This window comes from Aptenodytes forsteri, unplaced genomic scaffold (genome assembly GCF_000699145.1).
Source record: "Aptenodytes forsteri isolate BGI_AS27 unplaced genomic scaffold, ASM69914v1 Scaffold350, whole genome shotgun sequence".
Classification (NCBI taxonomy): Eukaryota; Metazoa; Chordata; class Aves; order Sphenisciformes; family Spheniscidae; genus Aptenodytes; species Aptenodytes forsteri.
The window spans coordinates 420,941-447,833 of record NW_008794540.1 but is presented as its reverse complement, the minus strand read 5'-3'; the positions used below and the strand labels follow the sequence as shown (position 1 = coordinate 447,833).

General features: G+C 36.0%; 1 protein-coding gene across 1 annotated transcript in view; it reads left to right on the top strand.

The window, feature by feature from the left end:
- CNTN5 (contactin 5) overlaps positions 1 to 26,893 on the top strand; it is a 296,554-nt gene that overhangs the window by 128,624 nt on the left and 141,037 nt on the right. The window contains exons 8-11 of the mRNA XM_009272287.1: positions 11,452 to 11,633; positions 19,325 to 19,461; positions 21,641 to 21,770; positions 24,190 to 24,340. Coding sequence (XP_009270562.1) covers positions 11,452 to 11,633; positions 19,325 to 19,461; positions 21,641 to 21,770; positions 24,190 to 24,340 — 600 coding nt within the window. The remainder of the gene's footprint in view (positions 1 to 11,451; positions 11,634 to 19,324; positions 19,462 to 21,640; positions 21,771 to 24,189; positions 24,341 to 26,893) is intronic.

The following is a 26,893-nucleotide window of genomic DNA, read 5'->3' as shown; positions in this document are numbered from 1 at the left end:
AATATTCACTGTTACATCTGCACAACAACTTGTGTTTCGATTACAACTATGTTTCATACATATCTGTATATATAGCATACCAATATGTTTTCTGCCAAACATTTAATTATGTCATTTTTATTAGGAACACTTGAATTTTTGTTTGTTTCCTAACAAGGCAGAGGATTATATTTTTTTAAAAAGAATAATTAAAAAATAACCCTGGCAATTACAAGGTATTAACATCTTCTATTTTTTGAACTTTTCATAAGAACAGAATGACATCTTTTTAATTTACATAAATGCTAAATCCTGATTATGATTTTCATTAAGCATTGTTAAAATAATAAAATAATAATTTAAAAAAGGAAAAAACTCCTTTAAAACTTACTGAATGGAAGAATTCAAAACCTCTACATTAAAGAAAAATAAACCTAACCAGCAGTATGTTAATATTTGCTTTTGAGTAACACAGTTTTCACTGCTTGTGTCTTCTGTTATTTAAAAAGACAAGCTAATTCTTTGGTAAAACAAATAAATGAGCTTATTGGTAATGAAGTGGTTGTTTGTAGTCCAGATAATCCTGGTTTTCTAACAAGTCCATCATTTCAATGTCAGAACTTAAGTTTATTATGTAAATCAGGAAGACAGATCACGACCTTGTTCTTTGGGTATGTTCTGGTGAAGAAGCCATGATTTTCCCGGGTGACATTCTTGCACAGATCACAGCATTCCTGGCTTTTCCTGCTCCAGAAATGCAATTTCTCGGGCATTGCTTTCTGTCACAGCAGGTTTCTATTTGCATTTTCTCTCTGATATTACTGACTTTGTTTCCCAGAACATCGTGGAGGCAACTGGTTTATTCTTTCATTTCTTTTTTCATGTACTTTTTTAAAAGGAAGAATTCTGATGTCTTTATTTAGCTACCCATTAAAAAGATATGAAAGTAATGGTGCTGATAGGTAAAAGGACCTTAAGTTCTGTCCCCATTACGTGACATATTCATCAACGAAGCACTTCCAGTGACTGCCATCCAAGCATTCTTTATCACTTCCTGAATTTGGAGTATAGTTATCTCATAAGTGATTTTAATACTATTATTTTAACAATGGACTTAAAAACAGGCGGAGATGGAAATATATGTTTTTTTTAAAAGCCTCAAAATGAACAAGTTTTCATAGTTCAAACAATGATACAGGACTGTTTTGTCCAAGCTTGCATGAAAAGCTGTAAGTTACAACCCTCCTCAATGAGCACAGACCCTTGCCCTCAGAGGAAAGCAAGAAAAAGGAAGTGCCAGAAATATACCGTTCTTTTTTCCTTTTCTTTTTTTTTCTTTTTTTTCTTTTTTTTTTTTTCTGGATTATAACTCTAGGTTGACTTCTTTTTTCCCTTTCAAATAATTCTTCTCCGCCCACTCTTTCACACAGATTTTTAAATGTCAAATTGTGTATAATGCACACACTCTACCTGACCCTTACACTTCAGCCTTTTCCTCACTGCATTTTTGATCGTGCATCACACCATAGAGCAGCTTCTATTTCATTCTCCATATAAACCTCATACTTCATTGGTTTTCTGGCTCCAGCCAAAAAAAAAAATACAGTTTATATTATGATAGTGCCAACAGCCAATTTTGAGTGAGTAATCATATTTTATTTCTCATTCAAACAAATTAGAGGATGTGGGCTATTGCTGTACTTGTAGGTTACCAAAGTTTTCAATCTTTGCTTTTAAAATAGGATCCCTGGGCCATGTAGGCTGCCAAAAGGATTGTTTTGCTAAAAAAATAAGTTTTATGCATCCTTTCTTTCACTATGGTTATTTTTTAACCACATAGAGTAACACATAGAGATTTTAATCAAAACAATCAGTAGAAAACAGTGCTGACAGACAATTTTTGTTACAAACCATATGTTTGTTTTTCTGTATTTTTGAGAGACTTTTATTCTTGTGCTATTTCTGTACTATAGTAACATCTACACAGCATATCAATAATCTTTAAATCTAGCTTACTTCACTTTAGTAATGTCGAGACTGTTTTTATTGTGAAATATTCTTAGTTAAAGATAAGAATAAAATAGAGATATTGACTTCCTTTTATTACTGAATTATGATGAGGATGTTATGATAGAAGCATTGTTCATGCTGTTGTATTTAATGTTGCTTTAATAATTCTGTTGTAAATTTTGTTTTAAGAGATTTATAGCTCATAAACATTCATCCCAACGGTAATATGTCTTGCAAGAACTCAGCTGATAGTCCATTTATAAATCTTGCTTTTTAAATGAAATAAAATAAATATAAGGTGAAGTTACATATATTTAAGTCACACAAGTGAATGAAATTTAGTGACTTGTAGTCTAGGAAATGTTCTAAAATGTTCTCTTGAAATAATGAACTCTGAATCAATTCTGATTAATAAATATCTCAAAGTTTTAAATCCATGGAATATAGGATTTTATTTTGTCTCCTTGACCTGATTTTCTTTTAACAGACTTTTCTAATTGTTCTTAATAGCCTCAAGTTGCACCAGGGGAGGTTTAGATTGGACATGAGGAAAAATTTCTTTACTGAAAGAGTGGTTAAACATTGGACCAGGCTGCCCAGGGAAGTGGTTGAGTCCCCATCCCTGGAGGTATTTAAAAGACGAGTAGATGAAGCACTTAGGGACATGGTTTAGTGGGTGGTGGTGTTGGGTCGACGTTTGGACTCGATGATCTTAGAGGTCTTTTCCAACCTCAATGATTCTATGATTCTATGATTCTATGATTCTTCAAACTTTTATTAAAAGTGCTATTATTTATTTAATTGCAGACTATGTACATGTAGAGAGAGCTAACAAGATTTTTCAGTATAGAGAAATAAAAGCAAAAAGTGTTTAGATAAGCGAATATGATATCTAAGCAAAGATCAGGGTGGCGGTACAAAAAATCTTTATGATCCGGTGAAGGGCATTTGACTTTAACTGTGGAGAACTGCATGAAGTATCTGAAGAAGTTATTTTTGCTGGTGTCACTCCTTAAGACAATGACATAGGGTAATGGCTATAAAGAAGGCTTCTAGATATTGCAAATCTTTTTGCAGGTGTAATAGACTTTGCAAGTCCACGTGTTAAAAGGATGTTTCTGTGAGGTCTGGTTAGTGTTTGGCAAACAATGTAATGAGGAAAAGAGTAATTTCAGAAAAGAAGGAAGGTTAAAGGCATTCAAGAAGTGCATCTTGGGTCAAAGGTATTATAGTACCTGGTTCTTTTCTTTTCTTCCTCTGAACTTTAGTTATATGTGATTTTTGCCAGGAACACAAAATTCACAAACAATAATCCTATAATGAGTCACAGATCCAGGTTGCACACTTCTCTGACAAACACATGCAGTTATCCATCTGGTCCCTCAACATAGGTGAATAGAAGTTTCCAGCATTGTACCGTGTTGTTTCTTAACTGCAAAAGATAAAACTTAACCCTCTCTGCTCTTCAAATGTGTAAAAGATGGCTTTTCCTTTCAGTCCACTAGTTAAAACTATGCCCCAGGTCTTCCATATCTTTCTCCCTGACTTTTATCCTTTTGTTGGCTGATTTTGGCAAATCCAATATTACCTATTTTATACTGGTCCAGAGTGTTTCAGAAGTGGTATTCGTGTGTTGGCTGTAGACAGCAAGATTCTTCCTGGCTTCGGACCTGGCAGGAGGCATCTCCTGCTATAAACTGTCAAGAGGAGCAGACAGGACCTTCCATAACCTGACCCCTTCCCACTAATCCGGTGTCAAAAAAGGTCTCATGAGGATTTCTATTCTGAGATAAAATTCTTTTCTGACATAAATCTCCTTAATACACATCCATGAATCCACCTCTCACTCCAGCCCTGGTATTATGCTAAAGAAAAGCAGACCTAATGCACTGATCACAGTTTAAAATAAACTTAAAGTTAACTTCTGTTAACTGCACTACACTGCATCCCAGGGGCATCGAGATGAGTGAGGGGTCAAGGTGGCAAGCAGCAGCTGAGTATTATCCAGTATAAACATGGGAATATAACACGAGTATAAAATGATCATAGAATCATAGAATCATAGAATCATTGAGGTTGGAAAAGACCTCTAAGATCATCGAGTCCAACCGTCAACCCAACACCACCACCCACTAAGCCATGTCCCTAAGTGCCTCATCTACTCGTCTTTTAAATACCTCCAGGGATGGGGACTCAACCACTGCCCTGGGCAGCCTGGTCCAATGTTTAACCACTCTTTCAGTAAAGAAATTTTTCCTCATGTCCAATCTAAACCTCCCCTGGTGCAACTTGAGGCCATTTCCTCTTGTCCTATCGCTTGTTACTTGGGAGAAGAGACCGACACCCACCTCGCTACAACCTCCTTTCAGGTAGTTGTAGAGAGCGATGAGGTCTCCCTTCAGCCTCCTTTTCTCCAGGCTAAACAACCCCAGTTCCCTCAGCCACTCCTCATAAGACTTGTTCTCCAGACCCCTCACCAGCCTCGTTGCCCTTCTCTGGACACGCTCCAGCACCTCAATGTCCTTCTTGTAGTGAGGGGCCCAAAACTGAACACAGTATTCGAGGTGCGGCCTCACCAGGGCCGAGTAGAGGGGCACGATCACTTCCCTACTCCTGCTGGCCACACTATTTCTGATACAGGCCAGGATGCCTGTATCAGAATACTAACATCTGTGATATAAAACAGGCTTCACTGTTTTTAGGGCCAAGTATGACGGTTCTGTTGGCCATTTCTTTGGGATATGTCAGCAGATCTTTACAGTGTGGTGGTAGTCAAGAGACATAGCTCATGGAATGGCCATTGAGCCCCAGCAGCTGCTGCTTTCTAGGTTTTGTCTTTCGGAAATGATTAAGCCTCCTTGTACTTTTCCATGAACACAAAACAGTTCTTGCCTCTTCCCACAATAATGGTAACACACAGAAACACCTTTGATATTACAGATAACCTGATTCTATACTAATGACATTCATAGCATATTAACAGCCCTCATTTCCACTGAATCCTGTGATAGTAGCACATACATTGTTATCCCGTACACACTGCTGGTCAAAACAAAGTATGAAATAACATGATGAATCACTGCATTGATAAATGAAGGTTGGAGGTTTGAAGAATTCTTACCATATTTAATACACAATTTGCAGGCAAAAAAGAAGCTAATTTTGACTTGTTTTTTAAATGTATTATGGTACTCACAATTTAATGACATGCCAAGATCCTTGGCATGCATTAAATTGAGCAAATCATTCTAGATGCTATACATCCAATTCCTTGTTGGAACTAGGGATTCAAATATTCAGTGTTTTCCCTACATGTAGGAGAATTACTAAGGGAACAAGGAGTGCTAGCATCTTAGCATCGTTGAGTATTAAGCAAATTCACAGTGTAGAAGTCCACAGGTAGTAATTTGCCTTCACCTTCCAAAACAATTCTTATCATGATATTTTATTTTTCATCTACAGGTCACAGAGACATAAAATGGTTGTTTTCTCTTTTTAAAACAGGGAAACCATGGCATAGGGTATTAAAACAGAATGATTTGCCCAAAATGAAACTGCAGGATAGAGACAAAAATGATATAGAAATAGACGTTTCTAAGTCACATAGGACAAAAAATCATGTTCCTCCATGCCCCTTCACACCACTTCTTACTTTAGGAAAAAGATTTTTTTAATTCTATCAGATGCCAAACCTGGAAGCTGTGGAAGCTGCTTTTAAAGTTTACTGATAACAAAACAATCCCAAGAGGGAAATGAACACTCTCAGTAGAACAGCATTTGTCAGTGTTATAAGTAGGGATTTCCTTTCCCCTGGAGATAAACTTGTGATGAGAGGAAGGAACCTTTTTAAACGTGAACATGGCATCTTCAACCTGAGTTTGTTTATATAAGACAGGAATAGATCCAGGATTTTTTTTCCTTTGATAGCACATACTGTTTATGTCAAATAAATCTTTCTGACTTTCATCAATCTAAAGTTCATTTTTAGCTCATACTGAATACAATTTTATGTCATAAGGTGCTAGACCAGGATTGGATTTTGTTCCTATTTTTCAGTTTGTATTGATTTCTGCCTTCCTTTAAGTGGACTTGTTCTTGCATAGACTTTATAATGCTGTTACAAATATGGCGATCATTCGTAATAATGTAATAAAGATTCTTTAGTAAATCTCAAGTAGCACTCCCAGGGCTCATTCTGCCTCACTCTGACTAAATGCTTCATACTTACATCTAAAAATTTAGAGTTAATTGCTTTTACCGTGTGGCATAGGAAAAGTGGGAAAAAACCCCACCAAACTGCATGTCCCCATTAGTAGAATGTCATTCTTGAAGAAGCAATATTACCAGTCCCTTTCCTTTCCCTCTCACGACCATCAAAGAAAACTTGTAAATGCTACTAAAAACTTTGTTCAGTAATTTACACAGTTTTGCTTTAGGTTTAAAGATGGAGGAGCATTTTTTTGCATTCCAAACTTACTATCTGGAAGCACATATGTAGGCTTTCTCTCTGTATCAGAGGTTGAGAGGATCAGAAGGAAACAAATTCTGGCAATTGTCAATAGCAGGTCCCCAGAGTTACCATTGTTATATTTCTCTTCAGGATTTCCCACAGAGAAATAAATGCATATAATACTGTGTGGTACAAAAGCCTTAAATCCAGCATTTCCAGAAACTGTCACGCTCACTGGTTTCAAACTCTGTAGCTGATCAGCAGGTTCAAAGCCATCTTGTGCACCCCAGACACACTGGATTTACACATGGTGCTCATTTGCGTCATGATTGGCAGTAGACCTGCCGTTTCTGGAAGTCCTGGACTCATTGTAACTAGTCCTCTGGAATTGATCTGTACACATACACTGGCCATATCTGTACAGCAGAGTTAGGAAATCCTAGATTAATGTGCCAGCTACAGAAATTCTGCCTGGACAAAGTTTGGAACAGAGAAAAATGACATGAGAGAAAGTCCAGTTATAAAATAGTTTTACACAGGGCAAGTAAACACAGTGCTACTGTAGCACTGCGTCCCTGAGAATCCATACGAACACCTGCCAAAAATATGTCACCTTTCCAGGCAAATTTTCTGCTTCAAAGCATTTGTCTCCTCTAACTTAAATTTGTGGATTCTTCACGTATTATCCCCCATACTAACACAGCAGATGTCATATATGTCTTTTGCTTTTCAAGTTACTTCAGATTCTCTTCTCAACAGCCTTGATCAAGTCACTGGGTGGTGACAATTTACCTGTTGTTATGTCTTTAATACTTTTTAGAAGAATGTCCACTTTAGAAGCGTGCCCCCAGCCAGAAAGCTGAGGTAGGGTGTGATACAGAGACTAGGAAAAAAGGGTCATTGGATGGCTGAGGCAAAAACAGAGCTTACTTCTGTCCTTATTTAACAGTTGTAGTAGCTCAACACCTTCTCCATCCCATAATATAGCACCTACTATACTATGATGACAAAAATATAATATGGAATTTTGCAATGTGGGCAACACTGAATCCATATCTATACTTTATAGATCTAATTAAATTCTTTTTCATATGAAATTGAAAAAAAAAAGTATAAAATTGCTTCCAACAGTTTTTTCAAAACATTTTATTTCCAATGAAACTTGTGAAGAATTCCCAACAAATCCAATAGCACTTATCCCAAATAATATAGTGTTGAAAATTGGCTCTTATAATCTCTTCTAGATGTAAATGTAAAACTATAACTCATGTTTTCTTCAAATTCAAAACGAACAAACACACAGGAATGTCTATTACTGTCACCAGTGACCTCTTAGAACTTTTATTTCAGCTCAGACCAATGAGAAGTTTATTGATGGTATTTCTGAAATCAAGTAGGATTTTTTTCTCAGTGGTGCTAAGATTGTCCAGTTGTATTCAATAGATTATTTCCAAAAGTGAGGAGAAATCTTATCTTTGAACTCAGTTGAAACTTGAATAAAGGTACTCATAGGAGTTGAATGTGAACAGGGTTATAATAAACAAACTATATTCCCATAGATGTCTGCTGAAACCAAAATAAAAAGGATTATAATGATTATAAGATTTAACAATTATGTATATTACATTAAACTCATATTAATGTTAGAGATACTTCTGCTGTTGCTCTATTTTTTAAAAAGCTGTGGATAATTTGAAAAGATGAACGATAAGTGCATATGTTAGCTTTTCTGGTGGATTTTATGAGATTTCTAGAACAGTCACACAATTTTATTCTTTCACATCCTCACTCAGATATATTTCATTCTTTCATTTCATTCTCACACAAGTCACAGCAAGCAATAGGTATAGATATATTTTTATTTCAGATGTAAAATTCATACTTCACTTGTAAGTTATACAAAAAAAATAAGAAGCTTCATTAAACAGAACTACAAGTTGCCTGCGAATAGTGATTTGCAGTTTGGGAGTACTTTTCTTTGAAATCATTAAATCTACACAGCTAAAGTAATTTTATCTCCTTGAAAAACTCCACTTACTACCTCATACTGATGAAGAAAAAAGTGATTTTTTAAAATATGTTTCCTAATGACCCAGAGAACAAGAAGTTTCATCTGTATTTGCCATGTTATACACATTTACTTTCTGTAACATACACGAAAGCAAATGTCAAAAAAATTAGTTAAATGCAATTTAAAGGAAATTTTCTAAATACATGAATTTCAGAGTAAATTCATAGCAGCTAAATGAGACAACTCTCACGGTTTATGACGTCTTCATTGTTTCTCAGAAATATACACTATGAAAAAATTCCACTTACAAATCCTATTCAGCAGAACCAGCTTTCTTCCATGCAAAAGTATCTTTGTCACTGATTTTAGTAGAAGTAGGGCTGAAGGGCAAATAAGCAATAATGGGCAACAAGCATGGCACCCTTATGGTGCCCAATGAAGTGTACCTGCACACCTATCTCATTCATAAAACAGCAGTGGCTGAATAGTATTGCACTGTACCAGCATAAAGTATTCCTACTGTGGACTTGTGTTGTGATCAATAAGGATTAATGAAACACTTGCCTGGCGATGGTGGCTTTTTTGCAGCCAGCAATCAGGACATAATTATATTCCATATAGAAAGAGGACAAGCATATAAGGAGTTTACACTTAAAGCTGAACCCAAAACAAAAGAGTTAGAAAATCTCCAGAAAGTCACTCAAGAAAGAGTATAAATGTGAATATCAAAGTGAAGTGTGCAAGTAGAAATAAAATATGAGAGCTAATAAATGGGAAAAAAAGAAAATAATATTGTTATTTATACTACTTCTAATATAGACAAATAACTATCAAAGTATAGCAAATCAAAATATGTAGCTAAGGATGTGACAGGAATGTCATAAGTGGTAGGGCTAAAGACTAAATTTTATTAGTGCATCAGAGACAAATATCCTGTTTATTCTTCATATTTAGAATTGAACAGGTTGAAGTACTTGTGTCATATAAGAATGGGAAGTTCTTTTAATCTTCTAATTGAAAAATATGGAAAATAACTTTTAATAGGAAACAAACTTTATAAATTAGGCCCATAGAAGCTGCACAGAAGAGTCCTCAAACCAAACCTACAGGACACCAAAATTTGAAATCAGTCAGCAAGAAAGTAATTTAAGATTAATAATGAGTAAGGTATCAAGCTTCTATGGTGATACAGTAGGGGAAAAAAAAGAGCTCATATGATCCACACCCATCTTATGATCTACAACCATCTATAAAAAAATATACACGATTGGAGTGCTGAAGAAAAAGAGAACAGTCTCTTTTGTTTACTAAGGATAAAAAAAAAAAGGTGTTTTGATCTCCATACATGTATTTCTTCCGTGGGGAACAGTGGTAAACAATAGAAAGGTATTGTAGGGACTATGCCTCAGAGATGAATCCGCACACACTCAAAATAAAGTATCTTTTGTCAGGTTAAGTAATCAGTGCAGCAAACTGATAAGGGAAACAATGATTGTCTCTTTCTGATATATTCAAATACCATTGGATACCTCTCCATATGGGACTATATATTTGCCAAGAAACAAACTTTGTGAAGGTAATGATGTTAATAGGCTCAATGAAATTCAGTGACTTGTGACATTCAGGAGATAAGATTAGAGAAACCTTCTGACCTCCAACTACAAGTCTGGGAATTTTCTGAATCTCTGTAAAGTATTAGAATTTGGAGCATCTTGTCTGGAACTTTGAGTACAACTGCAGTAACTCACAGCCTGATTTTAACTGGCTGAAGAATAGCTAGAGCTTTACCCATGGTTGGTTGCCATGACTGTATTTGTTGTGTCTCAAATTGGACACCCTGAAATACTGAGGGAAAGGTGGTTTTTTAATGCAACTGCATATAGTTACAGCAAGTGGAAGTTAGCAAATGATGGCAGAAATTAATAGAAGCTTTGAATTTGAACCTATGCTATGAAGTACTTTTTCCCCCACCCCCCCTGCCACAAGATCCAGCTGTGTTTATATCTAAGCTTAGACTTGAAAGCAATTAAAATAAATACAAAATATTTTTTTTTAAAAAGTACCAGCATGTCACAGTTACATTTTCTTTTACAATGTCCTCCAAGCTTCCTTTGGAATACCTGAAGCAGTCTAGTTTTCGGCTCACAATCAAACATTTTATAACTACTGTTTTTTGTTTTTTCTTTTCTCTTTTCTTCCTCCCTAAGTATCCACTGCTATATTTAGGCAAATGTACGTCTGTACCAAAAAGCCCAATGGGTGCACAACAACTGATGAGTGTTTGGGCTAAAAAGAAAATTGAATGAGTGCAAACACTATCTAGTCCATTTCTTCCCTCACTATGAATGTAAATGACACAGTTTTCACATAGACCTGTGTGGAATAGCAAGCTACAGTGAAACACCCTTCCACTCCTGTGAGCAGGCATGTAACGCTGTGAGTCAGAAGCAGTAGTGCCATTAATACATACTTCTTACACAACAAGTTTTGTAACTTAAAGAATATTGCAACAGAAAAGGTTTCCAAAACTTTGGTCAACTTAATTTATCCAAGATACAGGGTACTAAAATCCCCCACCTAGGCGGACGTATCACTTACTGATCTCCTGAACTGCAGTTTCATTATGGGAAAATCAGGAAGTGTTGGAATTTGCTAAATTCATCCAGGTTTTGAAGTCATCATTTTCTTTTACCTATTGAGTGAAAGTGTTCAGGAGTAAAGCATGGAGTGCTAAAGAAGCTCTAGAGAGAGTATTTCAAGTGATTTCCTTGATCTCAATAAAAACTTGGCCTCCCTTGTGGATGAAAGAGACACATTCCATGTAACAAATGATTTATTAAGGATTCCCTACAGAAAGTGAGGTATATCAAGCATTATATGAACCTTAATTGTGGTTATATTTTATGCTACTTAGATTATTAAGTGTTTAAATTACCAGATAACAGAATCTATATTCTCAATAGTGGAAGAGTGCTAACAGTAATTTTACTAAATATTTCAGCCCTGTTCCAACAATCTCTTGGAGGAAAGTTAATGGTCATAATCCAAGTAAAGCCCGCCTGAGAAAATCCCAAGCTGTGCTTGAAATACCTAATGTGCAGCTAGAGGACGCAGGGATGTACGAATGTAAGGCTGAAAACTCTCGTGGAAGAAATGTCTTCAGAGGACAACTGCAAGTGTACAGTAAGTGTAACTGCACACAGTATTATCCAGCAATGCTTTGTCCACACTTAAGGCTTTAACTACATATGAAGGATGCTAAGGTCCAGTAGAAATGAAATATTTTTTTCCTGAAATACAATTAGTGTTGAATTAAGCTATATATTTTTATTCCTCGGTAATGCATTAAAGTCTGAAATATAAATAAAGTTGACTCCCTCAAAGAACCAGCTTAAATACAATTCCATGTTTGATGTTTATGGGTTGATAATAGAGGGATGTTTTTGTTATTGCTGAGCAGTGCTTACACAGAGTCAAGGCCTTTTCTGCTTCTCACACCACCCCACCAGCGAGTAGGCTGGGGGTGCACAAGGAGTTGGGAGGGGACACAGCTGGGACAGCTGACCCCAACTGACCAAAGGGATATCCCATACCATATGACGTCATGCTCAACACATAAAGCTGGGGGAAGAAGGAAGTGGGGAACGTTCTGAGTGATGGCGTTTGTCTTCCCAAGTAACCATTAAGCATGATGGAGCCCTGCTTTCCTGGAGATGGCTGAACACCTGCCTGCCAATGAGGAGTAGTGAATCAATTCCTTGTTTTGCTTTGCTTGCACATACAGCTTTTGCTTTACCTATTGAACTGTCTTTATCTCAACCCACGAGTTTTTTCACTTTTACTCTTGAGATTCTCTCCCCCTTCCTACTGGGGGGGAGTGAGCAAGCGGCTGCATGGTGCTTAGTTGCCAGCTGGGGTTAAACCATGACAGATGTATAAGAATGACATGCAACGTAAGCATGATGTGTCTGTCAGAAAACAGTATTAGAAATATTTTAGGATTTTTATGACAGTTTTATTAATGTTTCACCCTTGCCATGCCTGGGTGCTGAGTTTTGTCAAATTCACTGCACAGGAATCAGAACTGGAGAAGTGCGTCTGTTTTTGTAAAAAGTCTCAATCTAGGCATGCACAATTTCTGAAGGTTCTGATTTTCAGAAAGTGCTGAACATTTTCTCTCAAGGATTGGTCTTTCTAAAAGTTTTTTGAGTGAGCATAAAAAAATGAAATCATGCATCACATTAAAAAGAAAAAACACAACCTGAAATTAAAAATATTTAGTAAAAATCATGAATTTTATATATTATTATTGCTGCATCATAGAGGCTAGAAACAAAAACTTATATAAGACATGCCCTGAATATTTACAAGCTAAAGTTTTCCTTATATTGAATGTATGCTTGAGTCCCACCTACTTCTTATCAATTAAAACTACATCACTTGCTATCATTCCATGAATCCTACAAACTTAAATACTTAACAGGAAAGGTCTACTGCAGGAGATCATGAAACAAATCTTTCAGACTCTGAATTGCTTTCTGTCTTCAAATATTGCAGTCAGTGGAATTCCACTGCTGCAGTTTAGACAGGTCCTCAGGCTAATAGATACCTTTAAGAAGGAGTCTCTCCTGTTAACCAATTTTATTTTTCTTTTCTTGATTTCAGCCCATGGCTCCTAGTGCTTTCTCTCCATTACTAACTATACACAGTTCTCTGTCTTTGTTACACACTTTCATCAAATAACCATAGACTGGCATCATATATTTAGTTTATTTTTCACATATGTCAATATTTCCAAGTCTATAATCAATTTTCCTGTCTCCTCCAGCTTTCCAATGCCTTTATCTTAGCTCCCTTGTTTTTGATGAGTGTCAGCATACCTCTGGATGATGCTTCTCTCCTTGTTTTTTGTTCTCATCCATCTAGAGCCAAGGGGAGGCTTTTGTCTTCAATTTTTGTTCGTATCTGCTGGAAAAAATCGGTGATGGCAAAGGTGGTAGTTTGCACATTTTGTTTTGGACATGCCATCCATACTGCACTTGCAGCAAGGGTTTTATAAGGCTTTTGCTGAAAATAACAGTCAAAGCCCAGGAACTACTTGATGCCTCCTACTATGCCAATACCCCAGTGACATTTCTCCAGTATTACAAATTCTTACTGTCAATTACTTCCATAAAGTATAGCAGCTCCTGCTGGGGACCTGGGGGCCGGGGGCATTTAGCAGCATGCCTGGTCTTTTTCAACAACATTTCTTAAAATGTCTGAAATTAAAAAAAAAAAAAATTGAGTTATAAGGTGTACCCCAGCTCATACACTTACTAGCTGTTTTCTAGAGCTGTGAAACTACTAAATGCCAAAGCATCTTATAAAGGAGTTACAATTATCTTTGCCTCCCTCTTTCGGAGTTAAAGGAATATAAAAGGTGTTCTTCAAGAGAGAAACTAAGATGCTGGAAAGTGAAATTATTTCCTCAAGAGCACCCTGCAGACCTGTGGCATAAAATCACAGCAAACATGATGTAGTATTCTACACAACTCTGCCTCTCTCATTAGCAGAGCAGAAATAAAGATGGTACTCAAATCTAGGAGTCCATAGAAAACATTTTCTACGTCAGTTTTGTTCTACTCTGTTCAGATAGAAATATGAATTTTTAGCTCTCCACCATTGTCAAAATTATATTTTTTACAGTCACTGTCTTTATGGATAGCGCACAATTTGTGCTAATCAGCAATAATATTGGAACAACTTCTTTAACATTATAGAAAGGGGGTCCACTTCCGATTGTCTCATTCCTCTGATTTACAGACATGTGAGATTAGTATATTACTAAGTTTCTCTTAGGTCTATTATCATACCTTAGACTATCTTACAGACAAGTCAAAACCAGATCTGAGTCAGAGTTTCACCTATCTGCATTAGCAGGGAGCAAGGTCAGAGCAGGTAACAGAGGGCTTCCAGATGGAAGAGACCAGCAGTGACCTCCACTACAGCAGAACAAGAAGCACAAACTGTTACTAGCCCCCTACAAGTGCCTTTTCTTGGCCTCGAGATGAAGTGAGCCTCTCACAGCCTTCAGTGCTCCTGAAGACAACATTGGTGTCTCATTGGCCTACAAACCTTGACAACCTTTTCCAGGGGTGTAAGAGGGTTTGGGTAAGAAGGTTTTTAGCAGCGCAAAGTTTAGCCAAATGTGACTTTACAAAATTCTCATCTTCCTTTGTTGACAGCTGATATGGCAGGATTTGGAGGCATTACTTGAAACAGCATTTCCTGCTGTACCTCTTATTCATAACAACAGTCAAGAAGAATTATTTATGTTTAAGCTTGTTGTCTTTTCACTGACATCTTATTCCTCCAGGAGAAAATGATTATTTTGGCCCAGAAATTCAGATGTAGGCCATCATTCCTTACCAGGGTTTTCTTGTAAAATTTCAGAGCAGGCTGTAGGACCAGCTGTGTCATACTGCAGTCTCACAATTTGCATATCTCTGTAGGAACTCACTCACTGTCTGCTTGAATCTTCTTCATTTCATCAGTTGCATCTGATCTGGGTCACCACAGAGTATTTTGGAGAAATCCCAGGACGCCCAGTCTGCTTGCCTGGTCACATTTAATCACAAACTAGTGATTTTTCATTTCTTACCTGGTGCTGCAATCCAATGAGTCTGATGCAGTTGATGCTTCGGATGTTGTTCAGAAAGTGGTATTTCGGATGCTGACAATTTCAGATTGTTTTAGTCTCAGCACTTAGTGGAAATTCAGCTGTAGAAGTGGCAAAGGCATTAAAAATAAAATTTTGATAATGCAAGACATCCTCATATGCACTGCAACCTATTTTGAGAGGTGTGATTTTTTGCCAAGTCATCTGCTCATCCTGTAAGTTTCCATGAAATTTTATTCAAGCTCAAATTGATTAATAGAAGACAGCACAACAATTAAAATTTGGGTGGAGAAATTGGCCATTAAACTTTTGTAATCACAGTTCTTCCACAAATCCTGACTAGCAGCATTTTCCCAATAGTAAGCGCTGGTTTGTGTAATTCCTTCTCCTCTCTTACTCTGAACCTCTTGGATTTGCTTCTGTGTTACGTACTCACTACAGTCAGTTCAGCAGAGGGTGGTGGTGTGGACCAGACTACAAAACCACTTTTTTGGCCATTTTTCTTTCAGCTGGATCAGTTCCCTGATCCTGCTCACAGCAGTGCCCCATGAGCAGCACTGCTGCCACAGCAGGAGGGGAAGTTTACCATAACACTGGAGTGGAGCAAGCAGCTGAAGGCAGGAATATTCTGTAATGCAGTGTAATGGACCATCCTGATCTTAAAAACCATTTTAATAACTTCCTTATAAAACCTGTATGGAAGAAAATCCACTGCTGCCAGTACAGGTTAGCCACAGATACATGTAGTAAAACTAGCTAGAGAGGAAGAGATTTTTATGGTCAAAATTGGAGCTTCAGTTGAAATTTGCTATCTTATCTTTCTCACTGTGACAGCTACCTATTCTTCTCCTACTGTATACTTTCCAATTTACCTTGTGTCCAGAAAATGAATTTTATTCACCCCAAACTCTGTTCTCATTCACATTTTAGGATGCTATCCAAAGTAATTTGTCTATGTAAAATTTTGTCCTTAATTTTCTTTCAGTCAAAAAGTTGCTTAATAATTTGAGAAAGTAGGCTGAGTTTTCTGCATCTGAATTTCATTTTGCACAGAGGATATAAAAACAGGCCTGTAAGCTTGCAGATTTATTGCCAATTTGTGTTTGTAAAACATTTTGACATCCTTGAATAAACAGGTACTGAAATGCAGCATAAAATAAATCAGGGATTAGACGGTGATTTTAAAATCTCAGGAGCACTGTATAAAGCTATGACACAATATCCATAAAGAGTACTGAATAATAAAACACATCCTTCTATTCTTACATTCACCCAAAACTCTTCACTGGACAGATAAAAACCAGGGAAACACCCATTTTTTCCCCAAGGTAAATGCTGTATTTATAAAAAGAAAAAAGAACCTGTTACTTTTGAAATATGTTTAAATGCTTCTTAGAATTTATATTTTCTAATTAAAATTAAGTGCAATTATGCAATGAAGTTTCCTTTGCCTGCATGTATCTCAGGATGATGTTAACAAATTTTTGTTAAAAAAAAGAAAATAGTACATTGAGACAGAGGTTGTATATCCAGTTAAAGGTTTCACTTTTTTAACTATTGACAGGGTTTAAGAACAAGTGTTATGATATTATGGAGAGTGACCCTTGCTAATGAGCAGAGAGGGAAGTCTGTGGCAAAGTAAGGAGTACATAGAGAGAGGAAAGGAAGCCAAAAAGTGATGAAAATATCTCTCTCAGTCATGCATTCAGCTCTATTCCTGTAACATCTACCTATTGCTTTGCTACCTTGTTCTCAAAGGGGTGGGAATCCGAGTCATCGCCTTGGCTGATGGCAAGTTCAACAGCTTGAACATTATGAATCCAAAGGCCATTTAGGCTATGAGGAGAAAATTTAGGGTAGAAATACCCCAACTAATGAAAAGAGGTTGTTAATACCAATCGATCATACCACTGTGATTTGCAAGTTTGTGGTTACAGAAGAAAACCTGTGCTATGACTATGCTATCAAGACAGCCACAGACAGAGGGTAGGGAATGGCAGTTGTGTACTGAGAACACCTCTGCAGCCAGGCATGGGAAGACAGTTTTATTTCAGTGTAAACAGGTGCACACTCTAATTCTGAATGCTCTGGTTCATGATGAGATCAAATTCAAGATAGAAATATGAGACTAGATATGCTTTGGGTCATATTGTAGAATTTTCAGAAAAGCAAAATAATAAAAAGAATGAAATATAAATAGGAACAGTTTAGCACCTCTTTGAAACCACATGATTTTATGGCACCACTGGCTAACTTTTATGAATTTTTAGTTACACGTTTACCTGTCACATCTTCCAAACTCATATTAGTGTACTCATTTTCAAAGGAAACAATTGCTTCTCAGCATGCTTCCTTTGTGCATACCAAAATGCTCAAAAAGAAAACAGCATCAACTACACAGTGCAATTGAATTATGGTTTTGGGCCAATTAATAGACAACAAATGAGCAGGGACTCCCGCAAACTGCTTCTGAGGATTTAATGGGACCTTTTGATATAACTTAAGAATCAAGTGATTCAGCGCAGAGGAGCACATATGGAGCATGTCATGCATTGCCTTGACTGTAATAAGAAGAATAAGGGAGCAGATGTTTTTGGTCTTGGGTTTGGGAGTGAGATTGGGTCAATCTTAACTCTGTTTTCCTCTACTAAAAAGGAAATGAGTGTTTCTTTTTCTGATATGTTTCCAGCTTCTGACAACTGTCTGGTCAGGGACTCTGAAGCAGACTATTCTCTGCTTACGAATGATAGACACCTCATTCACTTTCTTTATCATCCATGCACGAGATGTAAGCTAGAAGCAGTTAGTCACCTGTCATGCCTTTTCATATCTTCTCACGTCTTTGATTGGTGACCTGTCAAACGCCAGCTCGATTCAAAGATTTATTTTTAAACTCGGTTCCCCATGTGTAAGTATGTAATCAGTTATCCAATGTTTGAAGCAGAGACTTTGTTGTGACAGATCTGGACTTCCATTCATACCCAGCAGAAGAATTTTACATTCCTTTAGCAATGAAGGCCTTTTAGCTACTTATTCTCTACTCTTTGAAAAAAAACAAAAAACAATTTTAAACTCGGTTCCCCATGTGTAAGTACGTAATCAGTTATCCAATGTTTGAAGCAGAGACTTTGTTGTGACAGATCTGGACTTCCATTCATACCCAGCAGAAGAATTTTACATTCCTTTAGCAATGAAGGCCTTTTAGCTACTTATTCTCTACTCTTTGAAAAAAAAAACAAAAAACAACATTTAATATCATTAAGTTAATTAATTTCATCTATCATCCTCTTTGCTATACAAATTGATAGGGCTACAGTATGAAAACCCAAAAGCTGGCTTTTAAGCATACATTTTTATTTCTGCATATGAATGCTCAGTTCCTCACTGAGTCATATAAAGTTTTCCAAATTATAAGATCCTACATATAGCTATCTGATCAACTGCTGCATTAAAGAACTGCTTCTCTGCAAAAAATATTCCCTGCTTTTCAACAGACTATTACATGAAATTTAGGTACTAATGGTCACATGTACACCTAACAAATGTCTACCTTTAAAAAAAGACTGTTATAACATTGACTTACTGTGTAATTTACATTCCTGATGAATGCTGGAAATCTCGTGGGTTCTGTGCTTAAAAACATTAAAAGCATTTTCTCCCTTGAAACATGAATTAAACCCAAGACACTTTAACAAAAATATGTGCAAGTACCTTACCAAATGCCCAGTCATTCCTAGCTGAATAAATCATGATTTCCTAGTAAGCTGAGAAAACTAGATGAAACAGAGTCTCTGATGATTGACCTCCTAACCAAAATTTAGATAGCTTAGGTCTTGAAAAGTTACTAAATATGCTATTGTGACTACCAAGCAAATGTTCTTAAATTAATTCAGTAATAACAAATGCATTAGTATGTAGTACTATAATTTAATCCATTGGACTTTATTCAATCAGGCAGATTTCTATTCCTGGTCATGATACTGCTCACTGCCTGGTGCCATTACAGCATTTCCTTTAAAGTTATGGAGTTTTGTTAATTTTATTACTTTCTCTTTTGGTTTTGGTTGTTTGTTTAAATGTGTTTCTTTCTAGAGTAAGTTAAGCTTTGTAAAGGCCATAATTTAAGCTCTTTAATTGATTAGGTCTTTGCATATCAGCTAGAAGCTTACCAGTTTATACGCTTTGTATATAGCATGGTATTTTTTTCTTGCAGCCTACCCACATTGGGTGGAGAAACTTAATGATACTCAATTAGACAGTGGAGATCAGCTCCGATGGGAATGTAAAGCCACTGGAAAGCCAAGGCCCACATATCATTGGCTGAAAAATGGAGTTCCTCTCTGGCCACAGGTACATTAGACGAGGAGTCACCAGTATGTTGCATGTTTCTCCTTTCATTCAGATAAAACCAGTTAAAGAAAGTACTGAAAAGTACTTCAGAAATTATTGTTTTCTGTGTTAGTTTCTTAAGTGTTAGTATATAGACAGGTTTTCTTTGCATGTCCCCTCTGAACCATCTCAAGCAATGTAAAATTGCATTCACCAGTAATTCTCTGTAGTTCAGAAATATTTGGGAGATGGGACCAACAGCATTTGCCATTGTATTATAGTGTACATCTAAGCAATCTCCAGTATGTTTAATTTTTTTCTTTCTTTTAGATAGTGGTATTACGGTATTTGTATCTATTTTTTTTCTGTATAAAAAGATAGTAACAACTCAGAGAAGTGCCGTATTCGCTGAATCAGATTCCTTCATATTTCCCCTAATGTTTTGTTATGTTATTTACCACATTTTGTTTGTACATAATCTTATTCTTCAAAGCACTAGCAGGCTAATGTACAAGGCACAATGACTATTATATTTTTATCAGTTTTCAACTCCTATAATTCTCTGCAAGTAACAGAACTCACCATCAAGGAGAGAAGTGCCGTATTCGCTGAATCAGATTCCTTCATATTTCCCCTAATGTTTTGTTATGTTATTTACCACATTTTGTTTGTACATAATCTTATTCTTCAAAGCACTAGCAGGCTAATGTACAAGGCACAATGACTATTATATTTTTATCAGTTTTCAACTCCTATAATTCTCTGCAAGTAACAGAACTCACCATCAAGACCATTAAAATGCTCCATGTAAGACTCTTAGAATGTAAAGTCCTTAACTAAGTCACCTGATGTAATTTAGAATTAGATCTAGATAAAATTCTCTTCCTTTTAAAAGACCACTCATGGCATGGCCTGCTTTTTATTTCACTTTGTTCTGTTTCTCTCACTGAATCATCAACATATCAGCCCACATCATGTGGGTTTTGCCTAGCACCTTTCAATTTTTATAGTCCCAAATAATTCAAAGTAAAGAAAAGTTTTGTAAATTTATTTCATACATTTTTCCAGATTAAAATAAAGCTGTTCAATTCTGGGAGAAAATGTCTCCATTTGTAAATGAATTCACAGAATGGATTTATGAATATAAAAGATGCAACGTCTTTCTTTTCAGTGAATGTTGCTTCTATCTGCGAACATCATCCAATTATGCAAACAGAGAAAGGAAACATAAACACAGTTTACTTTTGAAGTTGTGAGGCATTGAAAATAAGTTTATATGCCTTTACTTTATCCATTTCTGCCTTTTTAGATGGAGCTATTAGTCCTGAAATTGAAGCAATTTAAATAGCTGTACTTTTTGGTTTTCTGATTTTCCAAACCATTAGTTGCATCAGGCTCTGAAATTTCAAATTAAATTTCAGTTTAAACAGGGAGCTTACAACAGACAGAACTTTTTTCACAGTTTCCTCTGCATTCCCAAACACTCTGTTCTTTATCAATTTTTAATTAAACCTACAACTGTAATAATGAAACTTAAAGATGTTTTATAGCAGTTCAAATTATTCATTATGCAGCACCATGAAGTACACATTTCCATAAACAGCTATTAATGCCCCGTCTCTTCCAGCTATGGTAATTATTTTCTACTAGTGGACCTTTCAAATAAGAAATTTGGACTAATGATGAAGGCGATTAGACCCTTTCACTATTACTCATGCAAGCAATCTTTTATATCTACTTTTATGAAAATAGTACCATGACTGAAACCAAACATTTGCTAGAGATGTGAAGATCATCAGATATGTTACACCCGCAACTGACTTCTTGCCTCATTAGAGCTCCCAGGATGAACTGCTCTTAAAAATTGTGTAAGGGTAATAGCAGACAAACAAGCAAAAAGGCAAAAGCAAGCCTTGGAGATAGTGAACTTGCACTGAAAAATATTTACCTTTAATTACCAATATTGGTAATTAAAAACCAAACTTACCAATATTTTTGGAGTTTTTTCTGCCCTCCGCCATCTGCTTTGTTCTTGTCATTCCTTATATAAACAAGAAAAAAGTCAGACCAAGGAAATTTGTTGCTCAATTTTATTTTAGCTTAATAATGTCTTTTGTCCCTTTGCCTTAAGCTAATAGCACAGCAAATTTCCAGTGCCTGTTTGCTTTTACAGAATTTTTTTTTTTCCATTCCATTACAGAGCAGGATTGAGATGGTTAATGGTGTCCTGATGATCCACAGTGTGAATCTCTCAGATGCTGGAATGTATCAGTGCTTAGCAGAAAATAAGTATGGCACCCTTTATGCCAGTGCCGAGCTGAAGATTTTAGGTGGGTATTATCGAAAAAGAACAGACTGTTCTTTTTTTTGCCTTTCATAATTACATTTGTTCTTGGTCTGTTATGATAAGGAACAGCTTCTGCCAGTCCAAACTTAGCAGAGCAGATAAAAGTGGGTTCCTTTTTCTTCTTGTTATTTATGTGTGAGTGCGTCCTTTGTTGCCCAAGAGAGCACAGGTCGTTCTGTTAACTGAAAATTTTCTTTCATAAGTTACTGACTCAGTTACATTTCATTACTTTCTCATATAAGGCTATTTCAGTTCAAATACATGGAAAAATATTTTTCATTCCTTTAAAAATAAGTGCAGGTGAAGAAACTTAGAGAAAGTAAATATATTTTAGTCTCTGTTAAAATTAAATTATTATTTCTCCCAAGGTCATTATTCAAAGGTAATTAAGCATGATATTAGTTTTAAAGGTGTAAAAATATTTTATGAAGTCACCAGAACTGACTGAATACTGGAAATTGCATACTTGAGCTAATATCATCCCATAGTAAAGCAAACACATTACATAGTATTACCCGGAAATATAATAAAAATTTCATTATTCAAAAGTTGAAGTGGGGAGTTCATAGAATCATAGAATAGTTTGGGTTGGAAGGGACTAAAGGTCACCACCTAGTCCAACCCCCCTTGCCAGTGTTTCACCACCCTCAGCATAAAAAATTTCTTCCTTATACCTAGTCTAAATCTACCCCCCTTTAGTTTAAAGCCATTCCCCCTTGTCCTGTCGCAACAGGCCCTGCTAAAAAGTCTGCCGCCATCTTTTTTATAAGCCCCCTTTAAGTACTGATAGGCTGCAGTAATGAAGAAAAACTTGAAGCATGTCTTTCCAGCACTCTAGTTTTCCTTAAAGCAAACTGTGGTAACACACAATGAGACAATAGTGATAAGAGGACTTCCACGAGGTTAAGTGAGACAGACTTGTAAGAGTCTCATAACCTTATTAGAGTATGGTATAGCTAGAAAACAGGTGTCTGTCAAAGTAATTCAATGGCCATATCAGAGATTAGAGATCTCTGCACTGCTCAAACCTCGCAAATTTCAAAACCTGCGGCTGGGAATCATTCTTGTAAACTCCCAGTCAAATGAATAACAAAGCTCAAGTTACTGAAATAATATACTACATTTGAGAAAAGATTTGGTTCTTCTGAAGAATAACCTATCTAGTACATTTCCACTATTTCCTAGCTGGCCAAGATTAGAATTTCACCGATAACTCTTCAAAATATTTCTGTCTAGCCATAAATTAAAACCCACAGTCAGTGGTTGCTTTTTTTCCATCACTTTCCTTTGTCATTTGTGATTCAGTCAGCAAAGAGATCCCTGTTGGTTACAATGTTATCTTGCTCTGTTTTTTATATCTATTATAAAATAGGTATACCTATTATATCAGGTAGTTGTACACTTTCTTTGATAGTTCACTAATATCGGAAATGGCCGTTATATGTTGCTGCAGTAAAATCAGCCTTTCATTTTGTCACTTGTGAAATTGTACCCCTCTTAAATTTTAACCATAATGTTGCATTAAAGAAGCAGTAGTGTTTAATTTTCTGGATTATTAAAGGGAAAAGAACAGAATAAATTGTCCATATAAATAGCTCTGGTATGAAAATTGCCCAAAATAATGGTAGGAAATTCCTACATATTTGAGGCAATGGAATGTAATATGTTCCTATATGCGTAGCTGAGATAGTTGCAGGGGGGGCTTTGTTTTTGCAAAACTAGTTTAATAAAAGTACAAACAAATGAGATTCCGTGAGAACAATTGTCCTTTCTTGTTGTGAAATTACAGTTATTGTTGGCATTTTGTGATGCATTTATTACCTTAACTGATGTATTGTAATGAATGGGACTTCTTGAAAAGTGAAATACTAAGAACAAGACATGGTTAAATATCTTCTATTAAGAAATTCCCACTTTTCAGTTCCCAGCATTTAGGCAAATATAAAAAGTGATAGTAATAAAATTTCTCTAACAATAATATTTTTTTCTAAGAAGTAACTCTAGAGAGTGCATTTTAGATAGTTGTGGAATTTAAACTTTTCATTTTGAACTAATTACTTCTAACAAGTTACCTATAAAATAAAAAGAAATTAGAAAAGCTAAATTAGCTAAATCAACTGTAGTATTTAATTTCTAAAGCTGTTGAATTTCACAAGCAATCTTACTTTAGTATGTTGATGTGAAGGAAACCTCACTAATTCATAACTGGATTAAGTTATAGACTGCCGTCTAGTTGGTTGTTGATTTCAAACATTTTCTAAAATTCCATCTAATCTGCCGTACAATAATTTCCAAACCAAAAATGGAAATTCTATCCCCAAAACTAAATTCTTCTATTAGAATGTAATGAAATGGGAAGCTGTGATTGTTCTCTGTAGAGTTAATGTACTTCTTTTTAACAGCTTCAGCTCCCACTTTCCCACTAAATCAAATGAGGAAAACAATAATTATTACCAAGGGCCAAGAAGTTGTCATTGAGTGCAAGCCACAAGCCTCTCCAAAGCCAACTATCACTTGGAAGAAAGGAGACAAAGCATTAAGGGAGAGTAAGAGGTCAGAAGCCTGTTTGGTAAACTAAATGTTGTGTTTGCATGTTTGATTCCATGATATAAAATGAAAATATAACAAGTGACAAGAACATGCATATGTTAGCATGGGTATGGCATAATTATTTTGTCAAGCTGATTTGTCTGACAGTAGTGACTTTATTGTTTCCACAATATTGAAATGAAAACTCTTAAAATTGTTCAGAGATGCAGACAGATGAAATGAAGTTATTGTTTTGTTTTTTTTTCTGTTTTCTGTTAGTCGTTTCAAAAATGCTTTAGTTAACACTGTAGAAATATTACAAATTTAATGTATGAGGGTAATAAAAGCATAGAGGCTGAGGTAGTTAGGACCACACAAATTATCAAATGTGCTTATTCATTTGAAATAATTTTAATAAGGCAGATTTACAGCTAGATCACAATGGAAGTCTGTCTAAGAATAGCTTTAAAATTATTCAGAGAAGAAAAAAACGATTCCATTATAGGATTTAATTATACAAGTAATTTCTGTACTCAGCAGCACATCTGTTTAACAGAATATGTTTAATTAAATAAGTTCCGTCCAGCTCTGTACGTTAAATACAGTTTAAGTACTGCAGGTTAAATGCCAGCTGTAATTGCGCTTTACAAGATTGCATGTCTGTACACTAGAATAGTTTTGCAAACCTGCACATGGTCTTTAAGTACACAGAGCAATCTTATCTTCTTTCTGGTAATGTATGTGAATGAACCACTTAAACTGACTTGTATGGCATTACTCAAAAAGATAAAAGCAAGGCCTTTTTGTTCATTTGTGCAATACTGATGAAAGCAGTAGAGCTCATCTCTCCTCGTTAGCTGCAAAAGCCATTTCATTCAGGTGAGTTTTATTTTCATCTCATGCCATTTGTTTTGTTCTGAGAAGGAAAAAAGGGTAACTTTTCATGCCATATTGGCTCTTTGGGGCGCAGAGTGAAACAGCATTATATACAACATTTTACTAACAGGTATGAGTTGTATAGTACATACTGACAAAATATGACAGAACAATATTACAAAGATGCTGATAATATCAAATATTCTGAGACTGATGCCTCTAAGCTGCAGCTACACAGTTAACTTTTTTCACTACATGACCTTTTCTTCTAATCTCCACAAAACTCACTATGGTTTCTCTGATCACCACATGTAAATCACAATTTAATCCAAGACCAGAAAAGCGTTTTAGTAATTACTTGATATCTGTCCAAACATAGACTAAATCTGAAGCTAAAATCTCATAAAAATAAGATCTGGAGCTACCTTTTTGGTATTTGCAGCTTTTGATACTTGCTTATTTTGACAGAGGCTAGAACGGGAAATGATGAAACATTGAAGATAAAAAGCTGGTTAAACTATTTCAAATCTTTGAAAGACTTGGGTTGTGTTCAATTTAGTTTTTAGTCAGCTGTTCAGGGAATATCTTGTGTCATTCAGAGCAGTTCTCCTGCATCTACTGTTTATAGGGGGGTGGGCGTGAGGGGAATATTGGTTTCAAGGGAACTCAGTTCTGCCTCTACATACAGTATGCTTTAAACAACAATAATAGAGTCTGTTTGAAGAGGATATGAGGAAGGCTATTATGACTTTGGGAAAGAAATTGTAATTCAATGGAGGTAGTATGTGTATTTCCATGTTTTAGGCATTCTGAGAAGGAAACATTGGAAGGGAACTGTGTAAAACCTTTTAAAAAAGGAATAATCTGAAATATTTTGATAAGCACATCTAATACTTTAAAAATGAGCTTTCTTCATAGACTGCTGATAAAAATCCAAGCAAAAACAGTTAGTAAATGTCATGTGATGAGTTTGCATAGAATGTTAAACCATCAAAGATTTTTTTTAAAAAGTGTTCTGATTAAACAATAAGGAAGGGCAAGGATAGAACAGCAGAATATATTTTTTTCTTTTCTGCCACTGCTTATTCCTCTTCTACAGAGTGCTTGTACCAAGTGCATGTTGTGTTTCATTTTTACAAAGTCTGCCAGCCCAGAAAAGGAATTTGTTCCATTTAGTCACATCTGTTAGAAAAGTCTCAATACAAAAGAGACCTTCCCCTCTATGGAGAAGAAGAAACTCCACTTGACTGGAATAGCAGACTGGGTCTGCTATCATCTAGTCCACCTCTTCCACTATCATCTAGTCCACCTGTGTTGCTTCCTTAGGTGTTCCTCCAAACAACCAAAAGATGGTTGACAGAAATACCTCAAGTGACATTTCAGTTTGTAACTAAGAAGGCTGAGCATGTTTCTGTGGGACTCATGGCTGGGTACAGTTCCTGCTGCAGTCAGACCTTGACTCTAGCTCCTGGAATTTAATGCAGTCTGAAAGCCTCAGATGTTTCAGATTAATTCAAAAGGCTGAAGCCACTCACTTGGCAACATAACTGTGGAAAGAGTCTTCATGAGCTCCATCTCTTGGTCTGTTTTTACCTTTGAACAAATTATCCAGCTCAAGGTCTGCTACGCCATCTGGATGCTCACAAGTCTATGGGGCCGGATGGGATCCACCCGACAGTGCTGAGGGAGCTGGCGGAGGAG